This window comes from Atheta coriaria, unplaced genomic scaffold (assembly GCF_025399875.1).
Source record: "Atheta coriaria isolate IRGN ID8LTWV9N9 unplaced genomic scaffold, Caltech_Dcor_3.1 hic_scaffold_1_pilon, whole genome shotgun sequence".
NCBI lineage: Eukaryota > Metazoa > Arthropoda > Insecta > Coleoptera > Staphylinidae > Dalotia > Dalotia coriaria.
In genome coordinates this window covers 3,008,140-3,029,194 of record NW_027045443.1, presented here as the reverse complement: position 1 = coordinate 3,029,194, position 21,055 = coordinate 3,008,140, and the positions used below count along the sequence as shown (strand labels likewise).

Genomic DNA, 21,055 nt, shown 5'->3' with positions numbered 1-21,055 from the left:
CGGTGGGACGCGTAACGGCTTTGAGGGACATAATAACGAAAATAACAGAAAAACGTGCAGTCGGAGAGACAAAAGAGACGAATAAAGTATTATTCAAGTCAACGTTTTGCGAGCGCGCGAGTACGCACAAAGCACGCGCCCCGACGCCCCGCTTTTTGCGCCCACCGAAGGGGAGCCGTTTAATGGTCAAATACATATTTAATGCTGTGGAAAATGTAATGTGAAAAAATTCGTTATCGCTGGGCGCCGTCTTTTTCGACCGACGCGAGTGAATCGCAATCGCCGAAACGCACCCGGTAAAAACGATGAAATTTTAATTACGCGCGCGCGTTTGTTTGTTTATTTCAGGTAAGTGATTAAGCGCTTAGCTTTTTAATTTATTCGCCGGCATTAATGAACGACGGTCATTAGTATACTAATGCAGTTGAAATTGAATTTGGAAATTCCGCGGGGTGTTGAGAGGCGGAACGGTATACAGCACCTGCTTCGGCCTCTGTCTGCCGCACACACCGCCTCCGTTTATTTATTTCTTCGTTTATCTTTTCATTTATATATGACGCGCAAGAATGTAGCGCGTTCGCCGACATTGCGAATTGTTCGCAATTTGCGCGCTAGTAAAAAACACATTCGGAGCGCGCACACGTCGGCGCTTGTGATTTTATTATGGCGCATCGATTATCTATTTATCTGTACACGTGGCACCAGGAGACGGTTTTCGCGCGACTCAGCATGTTCACGGAATCGTCCCTTAGAAATGTATAAAACTATATTGGAATTTTCAACGCATCATGAAGCGTACGTGACGGATATAAAAAGTTTTGCAGCGTTAAGACGAAGAGGATGTCTATGATCTTCAGCGGCGGCGGTATGGATGTCGCTGAGGTCGATCCGGCCGCCCTCCCGCCGCCACCGCAACGACACAGCCGTACAGCAGCCGGCTCCCACGTTTCGCGCGGCGTAATCGCCTCGGTTTTATGTATCGGATTTATGCAATTTTCGCGTCTTAAACAAGGATTTATAAAGTAAACATACGTGGCTGAACACGTAGTATAATATTTTACGCCCCGCGCGCGCGCGCGCTAACCGATCCTTTACGACCCCTGCGGATACGACGCGTTTTCAACTTTTTGCGATCTAGCACGTCGCCGCTCCCCAGACGCCGCCGCCTCAATTAACGCACGAATAGTTTACGCTGTGTGTTTTGACGACGCGCCGGAATGCAATTCGTTAGCCCGCCGTGGTTGATGGGGCGGCGGGTGGGCTGGGCGGCGAAATTTCAGTTCAGTTTGCTTTCGCATTTATTAAATTAAGAAGAGCGAAATTTGTGGATTCACTTATGAATAGACGCCGCCGCGTATACCAAATTACAATATCATTGTAACGCATGTCAGGCGGCGCGGCGTCGGTGGTGGCAGCGGAGGCGGCTGAGGCAGCGCCAGCCGCCGAAGCCCGACCGCAGCGCGGCACTCATGGTGTGTAGTAAATTGTTCGGAGTCAGGTCGCATTAGTGTGCCTTAGAGCGGGTCAACCCCGAAATACATCAAATCTTAATTAGCGAACTGTGTTCCCCTCCGCAAATTCAGGTCGCGCACGAGTTTTACACAATTTCTTCGGTGGCTTTATACCGCCGTTACCGCCGCAGCAAGTGGAGGGTGGGGTTGTAAGGTAATCACGATGAGAATCATGGAACTAGGTTTCTTAGATTTGAAACTCTTCACATTTTTAAAGTGAGAAGTTAAATTTTGTGTCGTTGGGGGTTATCGACCCAGGAGTTGTCGGCACTACTTCAACCCTCTCACACGGTGAGATCAACGGTTTGAATGGGTTTGCCTCACAGGTGTTCACGGTTTTGCACCGCGAGGAAAAAATCATCAATACGAAGCTTTGGTTCTTGGCGGAAGTAGCTAGAACGCAAAAACAGTTCTTTAAGTATGTTTTACTTTTGCTTTGCGTCTGCTTTGCCCCGCGTAACTTGTGTTTCACTCCACTCTACTCCAGTTTATTTTTTCCGGTACATCTCGCTGCCGTCACGAACAACAAGGAAGTTCTTTGCAACACATAATTTGTATCCGTTGCCAACTCTCGGTGCCGTTTTAAATGTCTCCACTCTGGCAAATACACATGTTCGGCGCGCCGCACCGCCGGAATGAAACGAAATCGAAACTTTTGCCCTCTATGCGGTGCATGCACACATACACTTTTTGCACGTGCTTTTTTTTGCCTTCTCTTCTCTACTCCGACGTAACAATCAAATAGCAACTACGGCGGATGCCGACGGATTGTTGAAAACAAACGAAGCGCGTTTTTTCGTTTCGTGTTGTGTTTTTTCAGCCCGCGCGCGCGCACACTGCTGAACAAAAACCAGCCGAAACTCGTCGAAAAGAAAAACTGATTTCGGTGGCGCGCGCGTTCGCTCGCTCTCCGCTCTGCTAAATTTTGATATAAATACAAACGAAAAAGTTAAATAACGAAAAAAGCAGCAACGCGCGCTCGCCGTTTGGACCCCCGACGTTTAATTGAAAGTCGCAAAACGAAATAAAAAAACTTATTCGATTTAAAACAATTTAGTTTGTCCGCCAGTTCGCGGATGCCATGCGAGCGCGAGCTTTTCGCTGCGTGCCGCCGCGCGAAACAACGCGAAAATTCACAACAATTTTGCGTTCATTAAGTGGGATAACTACGTGCCAAACGGCCTTCGGGCACGCGAACTTTACAACTTATGATCCGAACTAACCACTTCAAGGTGAGCCGTGGCAGCGGCATTAAATTGAAAACTGCCGCGGCGCTCGTCGTCGTTTGTTTGTTTTGCCGGCGGCGCGCACGCCGCCCCACGACTTTAATATTAGTTTTCGCCGCTTTTTGCAGGTTAACATCGCGGCGTTTTCTTTGTCGGCGCGGTCATAAATTAGCGTGCGCATTGTGTACATTCGAACGAGTTTAAGCGATTAGGAGTGTCCATTGTCTCCCCGACGCAAATAAATACCTACGTGCGCCCGATGCACGTGTGGCTTTTTCGCGTTCTCATGCAAATTCCGCATCGCTGCCGGTTACAATTTCGTTCTGGCTTCGGCCACGCTCGCAACTATTACGGTTTTAGTTGCATCTCGTCCCAGCTTTGTGCGCGCACGTGTGCACGTACATTTTAATATCCTCCCCGTGTTCGGTATTATAAAAAGCGGCGTGTGTACACGGCGCTGACCTAGAAAATCGCCGCGCTCCTGCTATCTCGCGCAGAACCCGCGCGATGTTAAGAGCCACGTTTATAACCCATTAAAATCGCTTGCATGAAAAAACGAGAAGTTTAATATACTGCGTCCGTGCGGATGCTAAGTGTCTCCCAGGACTCCCGGAAATCTAGAAAGAAGTTGCAAACGAACGACTCTACGAGGTCTTGTATCTTTACCTCCTAATGTCACCCTCGAGATATGAACGTTTAACTTGCGTCCGCGTCGTCGTGGAAATAAAAAAAAAATGTGGCGGTGGAGGAGGGAAGGCGGAAAAGGTGAAATTTCGATTCGTGTTTGCACTCGCCGTGGTCGTGTCCTTCTCGCACATATTTCTTTCGCACTGTTGCGACGCGTTCCTGGCCGACATTATCGTGCGACACGTATTTTTACAATTTTACATTTCTCATTTGAGCATTCAAATATTATGATATCACTAACAAAACAGCGCGGCGCAGATGTGAAAAGATAGTGCGCGCGCTTGAATGTGCTGCGAGCGCGTTTTCGCTTTTTTCCGTATTTGCCGTCGCGTAATTAAAGCCTTAAAAGCTGGCCGGCGGGGCGACGCGCAGAAATAAAACGCTCTCTTATCAAAGCATAATCAACATTTATGAAATCGTAATTCAGACTTAAAATGTCGCGCAATTAAAGACACATTTAACTGCGAAAAGCTGGCGCGGCGGGATCAGATAATGAAAATCTCGTGTGAAAATTATCACACAACGTCCCCGCGGGCGGTGCGTATTGCTAGAAATAAGAAATTATTGTAACAAATCCAGCAGGTACGTCATATCGTACATGCGGATAACATGTAAATGCAAAATAGAGCGTCGGCGGTCGGGAAAATATGAAAGCTCTTTAGTTGCCATAAAGCACATTGTTTGAAGTTTAATCTACGATTACATTGAGTCAACGACTACATTGAGAAATATCGATTATGCAAAGTGCTCGGCGTAAAGTTCAGGCCAGTTTTTTTTTTGCGCTGCCTTCGCCTTCGCGCGTTCGTCTGCCCCGTCTCCGCGCCGCTATCGAGCGCCGCGCGGAACGACAGTTTGTGGGTTTTTCGTTATTTTGTTGACACAAGTTTCTGATTAACATACAAGCGACGATACAAAGTGCACTATAAACTCGCCGCCGGCCCCTCGTGCTCTGCCCCCAGCTAAGTGGACGCTGAAAACTGAAATCGCCCGCGCATTTTAATAACGAGCAAACACGAGTCTGTTTAATGAGACTTAATATTAATACAGCGTAATTAAAAACGATACCATTGCGCTGCGCTTGTTTTTGCTGCGTGCGCGCTTTCTCCTCGCGGCGGTGGTTTGTTTGCCTTCGGCCTCACCTGTTTGTATAGATAACGGCAAATTTAATTTACATGTGTATTAGCGAGGGGCGAACGAGTGGTTTGTCATTTATCATTTTCTTTTACGACCGCGTTCAAAATTAATGCGAATTCTATCGATTGACGTATCGACTTAAAAACAAGCGCTCGCCGCGCGCGTTTTCCGCATTTTCTCAACTCCCCATTGTGCGCTGCCGCCGACGCTCGGCGAAAATAAAATGGATTTCCCACGATAGATAGCTAGATAACTCGGCGACTTAATTCACTTTGCGCTGGAATTTAATGCCTCCATACGATTAGGAGTAAAAGCCTATCCGAATTATGAGCGTGGAAATTATTGCCGTAAGAAGCGGCGCGTTCATAAATTTAGATAACGTCGCCGCCGTCGAGGGAGCGAGCGCGCGCACCGAGTGCTCGATATTATTGGCACACCAGACCAGCGTGCGACCGGTCACTCCGACGTGATATACCTGTGCCAAGGGCCTCTGCCTCCACCGCCGCCCCCGCTGCCACTCCGTGCAGAATTACTCGCCCGCCTCACAATAGCAGTCGAACGAGTCCGACCGCAAGCTGAATTACATTTCGAATGCCTCTAATAGCGCCTAAACACCGAGCGTGCCGTTGCTCGGCGCGGAAGACGCGGAACTACCTGTTAAAACCGACGGGCGGCAAAAAGCGGCCCATAACTTATCATTAATATCAAGTGAATGCTGAATAATGTACCCCCATGCATTCAATCGATATATTTTATATTCCCGTTTGGCAATGCGAGCGCGGCCATAAAACACCGCCGAGGGACTCGCCACCCTGGATGACACTAACCACCGTCGGGTGGCGGTCCTGTTGCTGCCACCAGCCGGAATTGAAATTGCGAGCGGCCCATATTTTCGACCGGCAGGCTGCCATTCTTCGCGGAGATACGTTCGATATGTTTTGGTGTTTGGAGGCGGCAGCACGCGTTCCCTCGGCGGTATCTGTGTGTCGCAATGTATGTATTTGTAGAGAATGAAGAGTGTGTGGGCTCGGTGTGCTTACGTTGCGGGATTTTTACAATCAAAATTTACGCTCCAAGCTACTTTTCGTCCGCATGCGAGGAGCACGAAGGCTCTCGTGTGCACACGCTGCGATTCCGCACCAGAACGCGCCCGTCAACGAGGGAAGAATGAACAACCGAAATAAATATTAAATATGTGTATATGTGCGCCGTGGAGAGGCGGGCGAGAAAAAAGAACGTCTCGCCGGACGCGACAGGGTCACGTTACAAATTTAAAATTTATTACGCCGAGTTTGCCGACCCGCGGCAGGGCACGCCAGGACAACGCCGAGGACAACCAGCCGGCCTGTTTCGTTTCGCTCCTCCTCGCCGCCTCCATCACCCACCCACCAACCCACCACCGACATGCACATGTCGTTGCAGTCGCAACACTTTTTTCCCATTTGTGACGCCGGACTCATAATTCCATAAAATATTATTTCGTGATTGCATTAAGTATATAAAGTTGAAAACGCGTAAAGCGCCGTGTCGTGCGCTCGTAAAACGTGCGCGAATTTAAGTCCGTTCGATTTTTACAACAACGTTGCGCTTTCACCGATTCGGTTGTTGCGCAGTGTTTTCGACCAGCATACCCCTGGAGTCGTGTGTGCGTTTTTCCCCGGTTTGCACCGATGGCGCAATTTTGTTTAAAGATTTATTTATCGTCAGTCGAGTTATGAGTCTCGAGCGTACAACGATGCTGGTGTTCGATCGGGCATCCCGCGGTACCAAAACGCAACTAAGCGCGCCGCGCAGAGAAGAAATAGGAGCGCGCAGCGAAATGCGAAAACGTTGCGAAACGCGTCGCTATGAAATTCAATATTCCCGGCACTTTTCCCCACACTTTTGTTTCCGCGGGACGGTCTTAGAGTAATATAATGCCACCGATGCCTGCTTAAAGATACGTTTCGCGTTGCCGTCTCGCGTGCCGGCGCGATGCTCACTTCATTTTCCTCTCGTACTCGTATTTCTATTATGCAGTCCATCGAACCGGCGTGCATATCGAATATATCAATTCTTCGAGACGTATTCGTTCATACGTGCCGTTATTGATTTCCCCATTGAAATACGCGTGCGCCACACATATTCGCTACAATATTACCAATATTTATTGTTCCCGGCGGTTATTTTAAGCACGTTTTGGATGGAATGCGCGCGAAATTATGCACAATTCCTACGTCTCTGTGCTAGGCGCAGTACAAGACTTTTTAAAAAAGCATGCAATCTTTAATTGAACTTAAATTGAATATTCTAGCGCTATTTCTACGTGAAAACATGGACATAAATATTGAGTGTGCAAAATTACATCGGACGCAATAATTTTCCACCTTTGATGTTCAATACACTACGCAAAACAAAGCATTTTCACTGTGATTGTAGCACAGATATATCTTGTATTGCACACAGAGTCGAAACATACTCATACACATGATTGAACTGGCTCATCCAGTCACTCGCCGATTTAATAGAACGCCTGATTGGCGATTGACGACCATGCGTGGCCGATAAGGAGCAGAGAACTAGCACGCAGCGCGCCTGCTGGATTGCTGATTAACGCATGCCGCCGTCCTTGCCAACTAATTAAACATTGTTGCCAATTCCGCGTTTGACATCATATTAGGACTTTTCATTAGTCATTATCGACGATTGAAATCAAACACATACCCATGCCCGCTGGGTAGCCAGCAGTTGCGAAAACCGCACAAACGAAGGCTCGTGTTCCAGCGCAGTCGAATTTCATTAAGTATATTTATTCCGTCTGGTTGCCGGCACTCCCGCGACGCGCCGACGTTTAACCGCACACACGCTCGTATTCCATTTGATGTGTTCATCTGCCTGCGTACGAATTAATATACATTAACTTTCCGCCGGCGGTTCGTTTTTATCTATCAGACGCGCGCGGACCACGGGCCGAGTTTACCTTTTACGCTCGAAAAACTACGGACGTAAACTTTTCCGCAGTCGCAAGTTACGAATGCTTTAATTTTCATTCATTTTTTGTTTGTTTCTTTTTTTTTTTGCTTCGGTTTTTCATCATGCGGTTGGTAGGCACTGGTTTTTTTTTACTCTAAATTACAAATTGGAATTAAAATTGCGCGAGGGTTTTTAAACATTCCTTTTTGGTCTTTGCCGGCTTACTTTGCTGGGCCTTTTTTGCGGGCGTGACGTTAAATTTTTGCATCGCACATCACGGAAAGGCTCCCCGTTCCATCGGAGGCGGCTGAAGCATACATATGTATGTAATCGACTGCGCGGGTCCGCATCGCATGGCGAACCAATTTTTTTCGACGGGCGGCGAGCCGTACGCGAGCGCTCCGCATGAATAGACAACGAGCGGAGGTGGTGCACGCGAAAAACGAGCAACTTTTTAAAAGTCGCCTCTATCGAGCAATGTGAGCGCGATATGAAATTCTGCGCGGCCGAGCTTTATATGAAAATATTTTCCGATGCATGTTATATCGGAAACTCTTCAAAAAGCCGTGTCGGGCGTGCGGAGCGGAAGCATTTACGTTGAAGAACAAACTTTCCGCGAGTGTATCGCGCACGAGGCTCATTCGGAAAGTTCTTCAGGCGTGTGGGGCGGGCGCACATCGCGCCTTGCCTATGCTCTACGATTTCTATTTTTTTCCCTCTATTCCTGTGGTTTAAAAACAGATGTATCGAAAGTGGTTGAAATTTTTTGATAACTCCGAAGCGCATTTGTTTTTCATTCCACCGCACATGCAAGGAACTTGTTGGATGCGTGCACTTTCTGAAAACTTTCCGAATTCGCCCAGTGAATAACCTCGGAAGAGTAGAGACAAATCAAGTTAAGCGTTCGTTTTTATCAAAGGCCCGGCGCGGGCGTGCATGCCATGGGAAAATAATTTTCGATTTTCACTCTCGTAATAGTAACAGTGCCGTATTTACGGCGACGACCTTTCGAGGATCGCGCGCGCGCGCGCGACGATTGCGCGTATTATTTAGCGCGATAAATGTGTTTGCCCGATGTCTTGTAACAAATGTGTTTGCTTTATTGTTATAGGGAGCTCAAAGGGACCGAGATCGATACACTCGTGCGGCGTGCTGCTGCACGTGATCATCTGCACATTCATGTGGCGATTTCCGGCCGCCTTCGTGGGTTAGGTGAGTGCGCGTTTCGTTTCAATCGCTATTATGCAAATTCACCACGTCTACCATCGACACGTACGCGACGGGGGCGAGCGCGGGCACGACGGCGGCGGCAGCGGTGCGCGCCGCAGCGATATCGAAATACACTCTCTTTGATTGAAACCGGAAAAATCATTAATAATTCACCACTTCCATTTTCATGCGGCGCACAACGGTCGCTCTGTCCCTGTCCGGGTGTTGCACCCCCGCCCGAAGAAATCAAAACAAACACACGCGCATTTTGCGCTCGCTGACGCGCCGAAAAAACCTGCCAAACAGACACACTTTCCCTCGAACAGTAATAATTATCGCGCGGCCGGCGCGACATGCACTCATTAAAGTTGCAAGCGTGCGCGACGCGCTGTCGGCGGGCCGCGCAAAAATGTTAATTATTAATTACGGCGAGCCGATGATTAGCAAATCATCTGCTCGTTGACGTTTCACTCAGAGCGGCCGATCGCACAATGTTAAACAAACTTCAATCATAATTAAGCTCATTTTCACATCATCGACGAATAATTAAACTCGACGTTGCCTGCGTCCGAGCGGCGCGTAATCGAAATGCAATGATTAATTAATGAATGCACTCGCGCCGCGCCCCGGTGAAAGTATTAAAATGCGTCGCGGTAACCTGCGTTCTATTGTTGATTTTTATTGAGCCGTGGGTGGTGCGTGGCGCGGTTAGGCGTGAAGTCGGCTATCGATGTGAATTAATCTTACGCAAAACGTTAGTTATAATTATGCACGCGCGCTCGTTGGATTTGCGTCGAATTATAACGAATAAACAAGCGCCATGCCAAACCCGCTAATTCCCCAGATTGAATTTTGTTTATCGGCTGTAATATTATTTTGAACTGAGGCAAATTCCAATATTTGCGAGCATCGAAAATTCAAACATAAATGTTTATTAAATCTTGCACACACCGAACAAACGCCAAAAAAAAAAATCAGTCGTTATTTTTCCATACTCTTTGAAAATAATGGTAGTGATTCGCCATCAGGTTTTTGGAAATATTGTGAAAATATTTGTGTCCGGCTTGTGCGCAATGAAACAGATTGACTGATTCAAAATCCACTTGCATCCTACTGGCATGGATTTGGCTGTTTGTTTTCAAAAGCGCGCGGCGCATCTGAATATTTCGGCCCGATTTAAAAATGGTCCGCTCAGCGTAATATTCGTGAATACATTACAGAGTGTCGGGTGCATTCAGTGGCCATCGAGTGTCGCGTTGTATCGAACAACACGAGACGATGATTAAAGCTGGGCGCGATCGTCAACAATGGACGAACTCCCCGATCCGCGTGAGCGCATCAAACCTTCATTAACAATCTCGGCGGCGCGGCGATAATGTTTTTGTTAAAATTAGAATTTCAAATTAGCACTCATTATCAGACAAACATGGGCCCCTTGTTTTCGGTACATCTAAAATTCATGCGACACTCAAATAGTTATTAAAGTTACAAAGGCCGTGTAATTAATGCGATAATTATTTGCACATGTTATAACACGCATTGTCCCCATGATTAACACGTCTAACTAATTACAGGGAGGCCCGTGCGAAACGCGCACCAATACTATCGAACGCCACCGCTCGCTTTACAGCGGGGGCGGCGAGCTGCGGCGCTATTGTCTCTACATGTGCACGCATACACACAGCGCGTTTGTATGAGTATAATTAGTGTTTTTAGTCGTGAAATGCGCTTGCCACTCAACAAACTGACTTTTGATTCTTCATTTCGGCGTCTTGCATTATTAATCAGGATATGAAAAAATTATATCACATTTTAGTCGTGTGCGAATTTGATTGAATTTACTTCGTGGCCCAGTTTTTGAATTGAAATTAGTTTTTTTTTATAACTGGATTACATCCACCTGCAATAATGTTGGCAATCAGTTTTATTCGGCGCGGGAAATTGGCGCGTATGAATTGGATTCGCGGGCGGTAATTGGCTTGATTTACCTCTCGCTCGCCGGCGGCGCGCGGCTTACAATTGCCGACAACACGCGGCGGTTATCCGAAGCAGCGGGACATAATTATGCTTATCGAATGCGCATGCATAAATGCACTTCCGGTTTAATTAGATGTTTTAATTAGCTATCGCGCTGTAAACAATCCGCGGCGTTCTTGACGCTCGGCTCTTTTCAAGATTGTCACATCGTTCACATTTGCATCAATTTGCATATATTGCCGCGCGCGACGCGTTGTTATTGTTTGTTTAAACTTCCCCCGCACGCCGCGGGCATTACGTGACGCATCTTCCGTAATTAGTTTTACAACACTGCAAATATTAGACGGAGTTCAGCAGCGACGACACGATGATGATGAATTCCTTGGTGAGGCATAAACCAAACGCGTGTTCTCGATATAAATATTTTATGCGGTTATCATGATGGGCAAATGGATAATTTTTTATGAGCGCGGAGCGAGACTGCAACACAGTTTCGCTTTCCGCTCGTTTCTCCTTCGCCTGCGTCGCGGCGGGGCGAAAATTTTGTATCGCTGTGGAGATACAAGATAGACGAAGAGTTTACGACTTATTTCCGCCGGAATTTCGATAGAATTGCGTCGTAAATTGATCGCGACGTCGCGGTTTTATTGCGAACGATTCGATTTCAATTAAAGCGGCGCGCCGCAGAGAGCCGGTTCTTATGCCTATTCTGAGGGCTGGTATATATTGTCTGGTCGGGAAAGTTTGAAAGAAGACTGCGGCTTCCGGCGGGACGACGTTTTACTCCGTTTGTATATAAATTTGTTCTGAAAAACTCATTCTTCAATCATGAAACGAAGGTAAACGCTGGTTCGGCGCTCGAGCTCGCTCGAGTTTGACGTGCAAACATAAAAATATTTTTATTATGTGGATTGCGCGCCAGCATCCCGGGGGAGCGTCTACTTTTTATTGGAAATTACCGATCGTGCTTTTTAAGGGGCGCACCAGACAAACTATAAAATTATACGAAACAATTTGTCACTTAACTTTTAACGCATGTAATTTTTATGAATGCACGTCACGGGGTTGCGCTTTACGGCCTTCCGGTCTTAGTTACAAGAAGCTCAACGCTCGAAAAAAAAAATATAACCGATCGCCACGCCACGCTCGGTTGCATTTTTACTATTGACAGTTAAAAATTTATTTTATCCGGATCAGTAGATGCCGGCGCGGCGTACCGATGCTATACATATAAATTGGATGCTGGTCGGAGTAATGTTTTCTTAGGGAGTTTTTACTCGGACCTTTTTTCTCCTCAAGACGTTATTTGTATAAGGATTTTTTTATTATCACAAGGCGAATCGTGTTAAGCCGAAAAGTCTTTCGGTGCTTTTTTCGGCCACGATTTTTTTCCGGGCCGCGCGCCGCCACGCGGCATAAACCACGCGGTCGACTTTGTCTCCTTCGCCCGTCCGCGCGCTTGCTGAATCAATATTTGTCGACTGGATTGGCTAAATTAAAAAGTAAAGCTTTTAGGACGATCTGTGCAACGGCGGCTGGCGCATGCAACCCAACGTTCATCGCGGTTCAATCGCTGTGCGCCGCGTGCCGGTTTAATAATGTTTGGAGCATTAGGGATAAGCCAATCAGCGTTGTAATCTACGCTGCCGGCGTGCGTCTCGTCGAGCGAGCGCATTATGCGCCACGCGCGAAATGTCTTGACGCGAATTGATTTTGATTAATTCACATCAGTAACAATCGTGCACCTGATAAATCTGCGCCCAACCGTCATGTGCCATCGCTGCGCTACAAGATAACAACACGACCGGAACACGTATGCGGTATTACGTGGGACACATGTACCGACTTCACCTACATAATAAAGCGGGGGGCGGCCGCACGAGCGAGTATACCGCGTGTCCGTGCGCGCGAGCTTCGCGCTTAATTAAGCGACGCGCAGAGCAAAAGAGCAGCGCGTATCGAGATGGCGCGAAGTGACCCTGACTGATATCTGGACCTTTTAACTAGATTACTCGGGTCTTCGGGCGAGCGAACAATCTCGCCGTGAAAATCTCGAAGCGATGCGATGGCCGAACGCTAAATGTATGCATAGGATCTAACCAAAACGGTTTACGCGCGGGGGCGGCAGCGACGCGCGGACGGCCTGGCGGAAACGGGGCTTTTGTGTGTCGACACAAAAACCCACCCGGCTGAATAACAGTGATTATAAGCCAGCACGTTGTAACGACGAGTTTTTCGCCTCCGATCGAATTCTTCTTCACACGCCATCCGCCAACAAGCCCGCAATTCCGAGATCATCATAAGAAGCACCAAAAAAAGCACCGCTGCTTTTTTCTGTTTTCTTTTAATGAACGTTGATGGTGATTTGTGCGCGCTGGGGACACATTGTAGATATGCGCGTCGGGGGATGCAAATATATTTGCAAATCCGGCATGTAAATACGCAAACACACTCGAATTCGCTATGACTAACGGACACGCATCGCGCATCGCACACGTCGGGCCATCAAGCACGCGAACGCTGGTGTGAGCGCCGCCGCCGGCGGTGGTGGCGGCCGTGGCGGCAACGCGTTAAGTCGTTAAATATACAAAAGCAAGTGTGTAACTAAAGCGAGGTGTCGCAGGCGGCTGGGCCATCGACGCGCACACGCCGCCGAATAATAATTGTTATGAACATACGCGGCCATCCTCCATCCCATCTCATACGCACACCCCGCGGGCCGCCCCTGCGGCCATCGAGCGCTGTTGTTTAACATTGACCGAAACACATGCACATAAATCATGTTTGCGAATCACTGGGCAGTGAAATGATGATACAGCTCAAAACATCATTGCTATACATAATAAACATAATAATAATAATAACAAACTGAAATATTTGTTGCAGATAAACCGTTGGTGGTGTCGCTGCTACTGCTGCTACTGCTGCTACCCCGGCGACGCGTCGGCGGACGCGGATTCGCGAATTGTTTACGCGCAATGCGATTGCATTTCGCATTTCGGCATCAGCTCGACGCATTTCACGTTACGTTACGTTATATTACGACCAAAAAATGCACACACTAAAAAATAAAAACCTGCAGCGCTGTTTTGTTGGTTTTGCGTATCGACGATTAACCAGGAGGTGGAGGCGACGGCAATGCAGAAGGACAGTGTGTGATGTGTGAATGGCGCGGCGTCTACAGCGTTGCGAATTTTAGCAGATGGGCAGTCCTGTCCATCCTGCTGATTATGGAATGGACGGGATGGACGGATGGGAAGGTGCGGCATGGATTAGCGGATTAAGAGAGATTGAAGCGCATGGCACTAGTAGCGATATGTTTCCGATGGGATTGTGAGTCCAATCCAATGGGTACGTGTATGTTTCCCCCTAGCCTTTCATTCACTCACCGCGCACCGGCGGGAGCATTTTCATGGAAGCGTTTCGATAATATTCATATTTATACAAAAAAATACAACAACACTACGCAACACGATCACGAAATCAAGAAATAGTATATTATTCGGTATAAGCATAATTATTATGCTCGGATGGAGTAAGTACTATACTTTATCCTCGACTTGTGCATACACTGCAAGGTGATTGATTGATACATTATTACTCTAGGTTATAATGTATGACAGAACATCTGTTCAATCAATGATGAAGTACCTATGTGGTGCACCGATCCGGGATAAAATATATTGTACCTATCTATTACATAGCTTCTAAATTACGATTACGAAACGGAATCACAACATAAAAATTTGACACTAAATCAACCCCTGAAGCGGCGAGTAAACAAAAAGTACTAGGAGTAATCGAATTTGTACATAGGAAATAAGACTGCTAATAAATACGTGTTGCTATACATACCTAAGAATAATTAAAGATGATAATAAATCGTTGAAAATTTCGAATGGGAAAAAAATTGAAAAATCTTTCAAAAAAATATATATACAAGAATAAGCTATTCGTTTAATCCTTGCATCAGACAACTCTTCTCTCTTCATTCGTCTCGTTCGTTTCACGTATTTAGTTCGCCTCGTTTTGATACATGAAATGGATATATTAATAAGGTAATCGTATAAAACTAAATACACATGTCTCTTTGTTGTATAAATGCAAACAAGCATTGAGCTACGGGGCGATCCGCATGCAACGATAAACTAGAGTAAAGAGTTTCATTAGATATATCGAGATATCATCGGTTACGTTAATAACCGGCACTGCTCACACGCGATCGTGTTTTTCGACTCCTGTTCATATTTCTACTCTCCCCACTTGCGATTCACTGAAAACTATTCGTACTCGTACATCTTCATCATCACGTAGAGTGCTACTCCTAGGCTAGACTTTTGTTAAGTGCCGCGGACAGATTAAGAATAACATGAATCGTTTTGTGTTTCATGAATAGCGCACCCTTAATGCATTAATTCTTCTTACAATTCAACTTACAATTAGTTCCCGCTGAGTAACGCTCTTTGTTTCGCGCGCTCGGCGGGCGCTCGCATTATGCGGAATTAGCAATGTCATGGCCGCGGAAGTTCAAGATTGCATAAACAGCAGCGCATCACGCGTAAAATACACGTAGCTGCAGCATATAGTGTGTTAGATGTGTAATAATTCGCGCATGCACACTGACCCGGCATATATTAATCAATGCAATCAATTTCGAACGCGCAGCGGATCCTTCATCGATCGCCCCGTAGACGTATGCCGGCTATGTATATGTGGTCAATGAAAAATGGTGGTAAAGCAAATGATGTACGTAAACACAACATATAATAGACAATTAAGTTGAATGTATCAATTACATATGCAAACGGATACGACGGCTAGTTTCGAAATGCGCGCGAACGGCGCGTCGTGCAGCAATAATTGATTATGACAATGATTGACTAGATAATGCATTACCGAGTAGATAGGGGATTATTGAAAAATGCACGATCACGCTCGACCGTCGTATTGCGATCCATTGCGAACACACACATTACATTACATATATGATATATATATATTTATGAAAAATAAAGTAAAAAAAACTATTTGTGATAAAACTTTTATTCTATATGAATGTTGAAGTAAGGGAATTTTAAACGAAAAACAAAACAAAAATGAAAATCGTAGTTGAACTGTTTTTTTTTATTAGACGAAATTTTTTAGTGACTACAATTCTTCTTTGAGGGGATAAACACACAGATAAACACACTAAGGGGGAAAAAGAGACATATTCATTTTATAAATATTATTAATAAATGAGTTGAGTTGCGAGGTCATCACAGTTTATGAACGGACAAATTGATATTTATGTTGTTGACGTACGGTTTTGGTCGTTCTTCTATTACAAGACTATATAAATTAAATTTAATTAAATACTATTGAAGACAGATTATTAAATGAAATGAAATGGAATAAAAATTAAGTAAAACAATCTTTGATTATAGCTTCTATATTGTAAACGAATTTATGAAAGAATTTTATGACTTATTTTATTAATTGAAAATGAAATTAAAATAAAAATCAATGTAAATTTCATCTTAGCTTTCATCTTGCCCACATCCGCCGTATCCTTTTCATTTTTCATCTCGGCGAAGAGCAGTGACTTGATTCATAACGAGGTAAGTCGTTGAATTATTTATTTCTCTTTGGCAGTTGCGCACGTTTGGTGTGTGCCGATCAATGGCTACTCGTAGCATCCTGTTGACACTGCAAGACTAACGTGCTGCGCATGCGCCAGTTTAAATTTTTAGCCTGCGCGCTCCAGAGGTAGTGACATATCGATGGTGGATAATATTATTCGTACCTACATAGAAATTGGTTTTATTCCGGCGGCGTATTCAATTGTCGCCTTGCACAGCGAGCGAAAAAAGCTTATGGCTATTAATTATTCAAATGCGTCCGATTGCTTTAACTCGCTCGATTCGCTACGGTAATTATTAACTTGACATTCGTCACACGGGCGCTTTTTCTGTCGCCTAATTGTCTCAATCGGAGTGTACGGCCCCGGCGTGATCGACGCGCCGGTGCTATTCTCTGTAATCACATTTGTAACGACGGCGCCAATCGCATTAACACGTTTTGCATTCGCCGAAAGGGGTTGATAAGTTATTAGCGCCGACGGCTACAATTCCGTCGATTTCATTACACGGCCCATTTCGATGCATCAACGCCCATTCGACCAATCTACCGGCCTAAGTAATTTCGCGCGACGTCCCACCAAACCGATTAACTTCCACCGCAGAACGTCGCCGCGGGCGGCGGCGTGTTTTTTCTGCGCCACACGTCAACCCCCGCACGCCCTGCGGTCCGCTCGCAAATCTAATAATAAACCGATGAATAAATAACTACGCCACCTTCATTACTTTATTACAACTTGCATAGAAACGACGTGGGTTGTTGGTTGAGCGCAAGATGCCGGGCGTGACCGCCAGGAAGACCGGAAAAAAATACAGCGTAAGAAAATTTTATAAGCGCACGTCGCGAGAACCCGAGAGTCCCGGGTGGTGCGTGTCGTCGCCGGCGAAATAGACGCGCGCGCTTTTTCGGCGTACTGGAATTCGGCGCGCCACCCGCGCCATTCCAACCGGCTCGACGACAGTAATTTAAATAATGAAACGACTGCAAAGTTTGGCAAGTTGAAGAGCAAAGTTGATAATTGTACGCGGGGGCTTCACGCGGGCCCCCCAAGATGTGCAGCCCACCAGCTTCGACACGCCGGCCTGCCACTCAGCACCAGCGCCGCCGCCGACGTTGTAACGCTGCGTGTAAACCATTTGCGTTTTGGGTAAGTCGCGATGTTTCACATCCGCGCTCAGCGTACACCCGTCCGGATAAAGCTTTTCGCCATCAAGTCGTTTCGGCGGCGCTTCCACTTTTCGACGTGTCTCGTCCGCGCCGCGCGCTACTTCCGACCTAAGTGCACATGTTGGTAATTTTCTCCCGAGAGCGAAAGGACCGTGCATAAATTAAGCTCCCACACGAGCCGGCAGTCACGATTCTACGGAATTATTTGTTATCTCTACCTGTTCTCATGCATAAATATCTAAACATTATCATCTAAAACGTGCCCTAATTTCATTGGCACCTTGTACCCTGTCGTACAATACATTTAATGGATATTGTTTTTTGCCTTGGGATGTGCTGTTGTTTCTGGTATTAATTGATTCTTTCGGCGCCGTGGAGCTTTGCTTTACTCTCTCGCCTTGTCGTAGAGCAAATAAAAATTAAATTTTCATTTTCATTGGACGTCGCCGCCGTGTGATATTTCATTATGCACTCAACAACCGTCCGCCCGAGACCCAATTCGTTCACTGGAATAAAGCCCAGAGACGAAACTTCATTATCAATGCGTTTCGTGTAGTAATATCGAAGTTAAGTTGATCACCGCGCGAAACGTTGTTGTTTATTAGGCAGGGCGACTGGCGCTGTTGGCACAATAGGATTCTCGAATGACGGACAGGCGAATGCCGCCTAAGTCCGTCGTTTGTGCATTTTACGCATTTCACGTACAAGCGAATAAACGTTGCGCGGAGCAAATGAAATAAACAAAACATTGCTCACATTCGCTACTGAAGCGCCGCTAAAATAAATGGCTTTTCCCATTGTACTCTTGCTGCTTTTACGCGTAGTTTTAGCAAAGTTAACAGTCTCTCTTCACTGCTGCGAGCATTTGACGGCCTGCAGCGGCTTTTTAATTATTGTTCGAGAGGATTTTTCGCGTTATGAATTTGCAATGTAAAAATAAAAGAAGCAAGTTTAAAAGCCAGATCGATACAAGCAAGCAAAAACCGGCGCGACGCATCTTATATTTCGTGTTGTCTCACGTCGTGGCGGCCACTCGTCTGCACAATCACGTTTCTTAATTAATCATTAACACAATTAATTATTAAGAAAAGAATAGTGCAAACAAAATTAAAAGTGTGCTTGTGATGCGGCCTGCAACGGCGGCAGTCGCGTTAAATTATTCAAACAACCTAAAGAACGTGCCAAAGCATAATACCGAATAATCACTAACAAATATTAACGAAAACTAATTAAATCACGCGAACGAGAGCGCTCTCGATGCAACTAATAGGGCGTGCGAGTGTCGTTAAAAATGATGAACGTCGTAAATAATGACAAAAAAGCGTAAACAAAGCGGACGGCGGGCGCTCGCGCCGCGGGCGGCACACTCTCGCCGGTGAATCGCGCGCCCGCACTGAATCGGACAATCAATCTTTTTGTTTTTTAACAGTTCGATGTTTATTAATTAACATTGCAATTCACAATTTCCCAAATGCGCTCGGCCGGCGTGATGCGCGAGGGGGCGCGCAGCACATGGCACGTACAAATATGTCGTGATAAATCTACTTGTTTTTGCTCCACATTGTTGTTGTTCTTTGTACACACGCGCGACGCGTAATATCGTAAATTCGCGCGGCGCGCCGATGTATGCGTGCCGCTGACCGGTGCGCGCCCTTTTGCGCTCACGCCGCCGCTGCCACCACGGCACAAAATCCACAATTTGAAATGTAAATATTCGTGCATTGTAAAAGAACACAAATATCGATAGTAGTGCGCCGCACCGCAGTACGAACGCAAACACGAGCCGTGCCGGCACAAAACGGTTTTGTTCGCATGCACCATTGACATGTTTGAAAATCGATTAACCGGGAATAAATTATTGATGGGGCGGTTTGCCAGTTATTGCTGGGCGCGTGTTAGTGTATGACCGCGCCGCGACTTCTGCGAGCAAATTCTATAAACACATTTATATGTCACAATTGCATGCGGGCCACATCCCTAAATGACAAATTGAATAGCTGCCCTACTCAAAGTCTCGCGTGTGACCCGAGTGTCTCATTTTTGTGGCAAATTCAAGTCGATGTGGCCGCGTAAACCTTAAAATGTGGTCATGAATTGAACTTTTCTCGGTTTGCAAAGTTTGTCGAAACAAAACGCGTTCGATGGGAGCAGTGCACGGTGCAGCCACAATGGATTGACCAATATGCCGTTCGATGTTTCAGCAATTCGTGTAGCCGCAAACGTTTTCATATGGAATGGCGAACTTATTTGCGTTGCACAGCGACAGCCACTCTGGCGACTATTTGCCGGGCGATTTTTTTTCGTATTTATTTTCCCTGTATATCCCTTGCAGCTATTCTCACTATACTCCAACCAATATGTTATCGGAAAATGTGTAAACAACGAAAAAACGTGCGCTTTTTTCGGCACAAAATGTGTGCACCTCGCATTCCAAACAAAAACTACTCCAAAAACAGCTAAACACACCAATAATACAACAACACAAGTCTTTCATATATTCATCGGCGCGTAAGTCTACAATATGTTTGTACGTAGACTCGAATTAGGCGCTAATTCCATCAAGGCAACGAAAATTAATATAAAAATTAATGTAGCCACCGCGTCGAAGGCAGGAAGCAGGAAGAAGGAAAACAAATTGCACAGATTTAAGAATGAAGTTTTCGTGTACGCGTCGACGGCGGTTGCTGTGTGGGCGGTGGCGGCGGCAGCGTTCGTTCGTTCTTTTCCACAACGCGTAACGCTGAGTTATGGGGATTATTTATGCAACCCCCGCGGGCGCTCAAAATACGTGCGCTAATAAACGAAATAATAGAATTTTAATCATGCCGCCGTTGGTTGGTTAAAGTTGCGACGTTTTCTAATAATATTAATTGAATGCAATTATCGTCGTCGCGCAAATGTCGCTTTGCGTTTTGCGTGGCGCGCCGTCAACGCCAGCCCGTTGTGTTTACTTCCTTCCTGTGTTTCTTCCTTTCGTTAAAACGCCTTAAACTCATTTTAATACGCCATTTCGGCGGCACATTGGCGTAGTCTGGAGCAAAAGTTGATTCTTTGTGATCTCACCGCCAGTGCAAACCTCGTACGATATGCTGAGCGCCGAGTTTGTCCACTTTAATGATTACAATTTCGTTTATATTTATTATTAGGTTTTCAAAATGTTTTTAGTACGAATTTAGAATTACATTTCGGATATTCCGCATCTAAACAACATTTATTTCATTTTGCTTCAACTTTTTGATTGAATATTGTGAAAATCCGTTGTAATATATTTAATTTTATGATTATCAGGTTATACCTAATTTAATTTAATACCCACGCTACAATTGTTTACTAATATTTCACAATTTCCAATATTGAAAACCACATTTCTCTGTTGTTACATTTGAGGTAAACAAACATTCTCCGATTTCCAGATTATTAGTTTAACTCTTTTCAATTTTCAGCTCATCGAATTCATTTTAATTAATATCATCAACGTAATGTAAAAGCCTTTAATTTAATTATGAATGTTAAGTAGCTTATAATTGGAATTGAATTGAAAACGATGGATTTGCCAAGGATTGCGTCGAGTGC

General features: G+C 45.7%; 1 protein-coding gene across 5 annotated transcripts in view; it reads left to right on the top strand.

The window, feature by feature from the left end:
* LOC135792946 (selection and upkeep of intraepithelial T-cells protein 1-like) overlaps positions 1-16,213 on the top strand; it is a 153,722-nt gene extending 137,509 nt beyond the window's left edge. For all 5 annotated transcript variants that reach the window (XR_010548500.1, XR_010548499.1, XM_065303779.1 and 2 more), the window contains 2 exons: positions 8,622-8,722; positions 13,583-16,213. Coding sequence is in view for 3 of the 5 variants with exons in the window: in XM_065303779.1 (XP_065159851.1) it covers positions 8,622-8,722 (101 nt within the window). In the remaining 2 variants the exon portion in view is untranslated. The remainder of the gene's footprint in view (positions 1-8,621; positions 8,723-13,582) is intronic.
* The last annotated feature ends 4,842 nt before the right edge of the window (positions 16,214-21,055 follow it).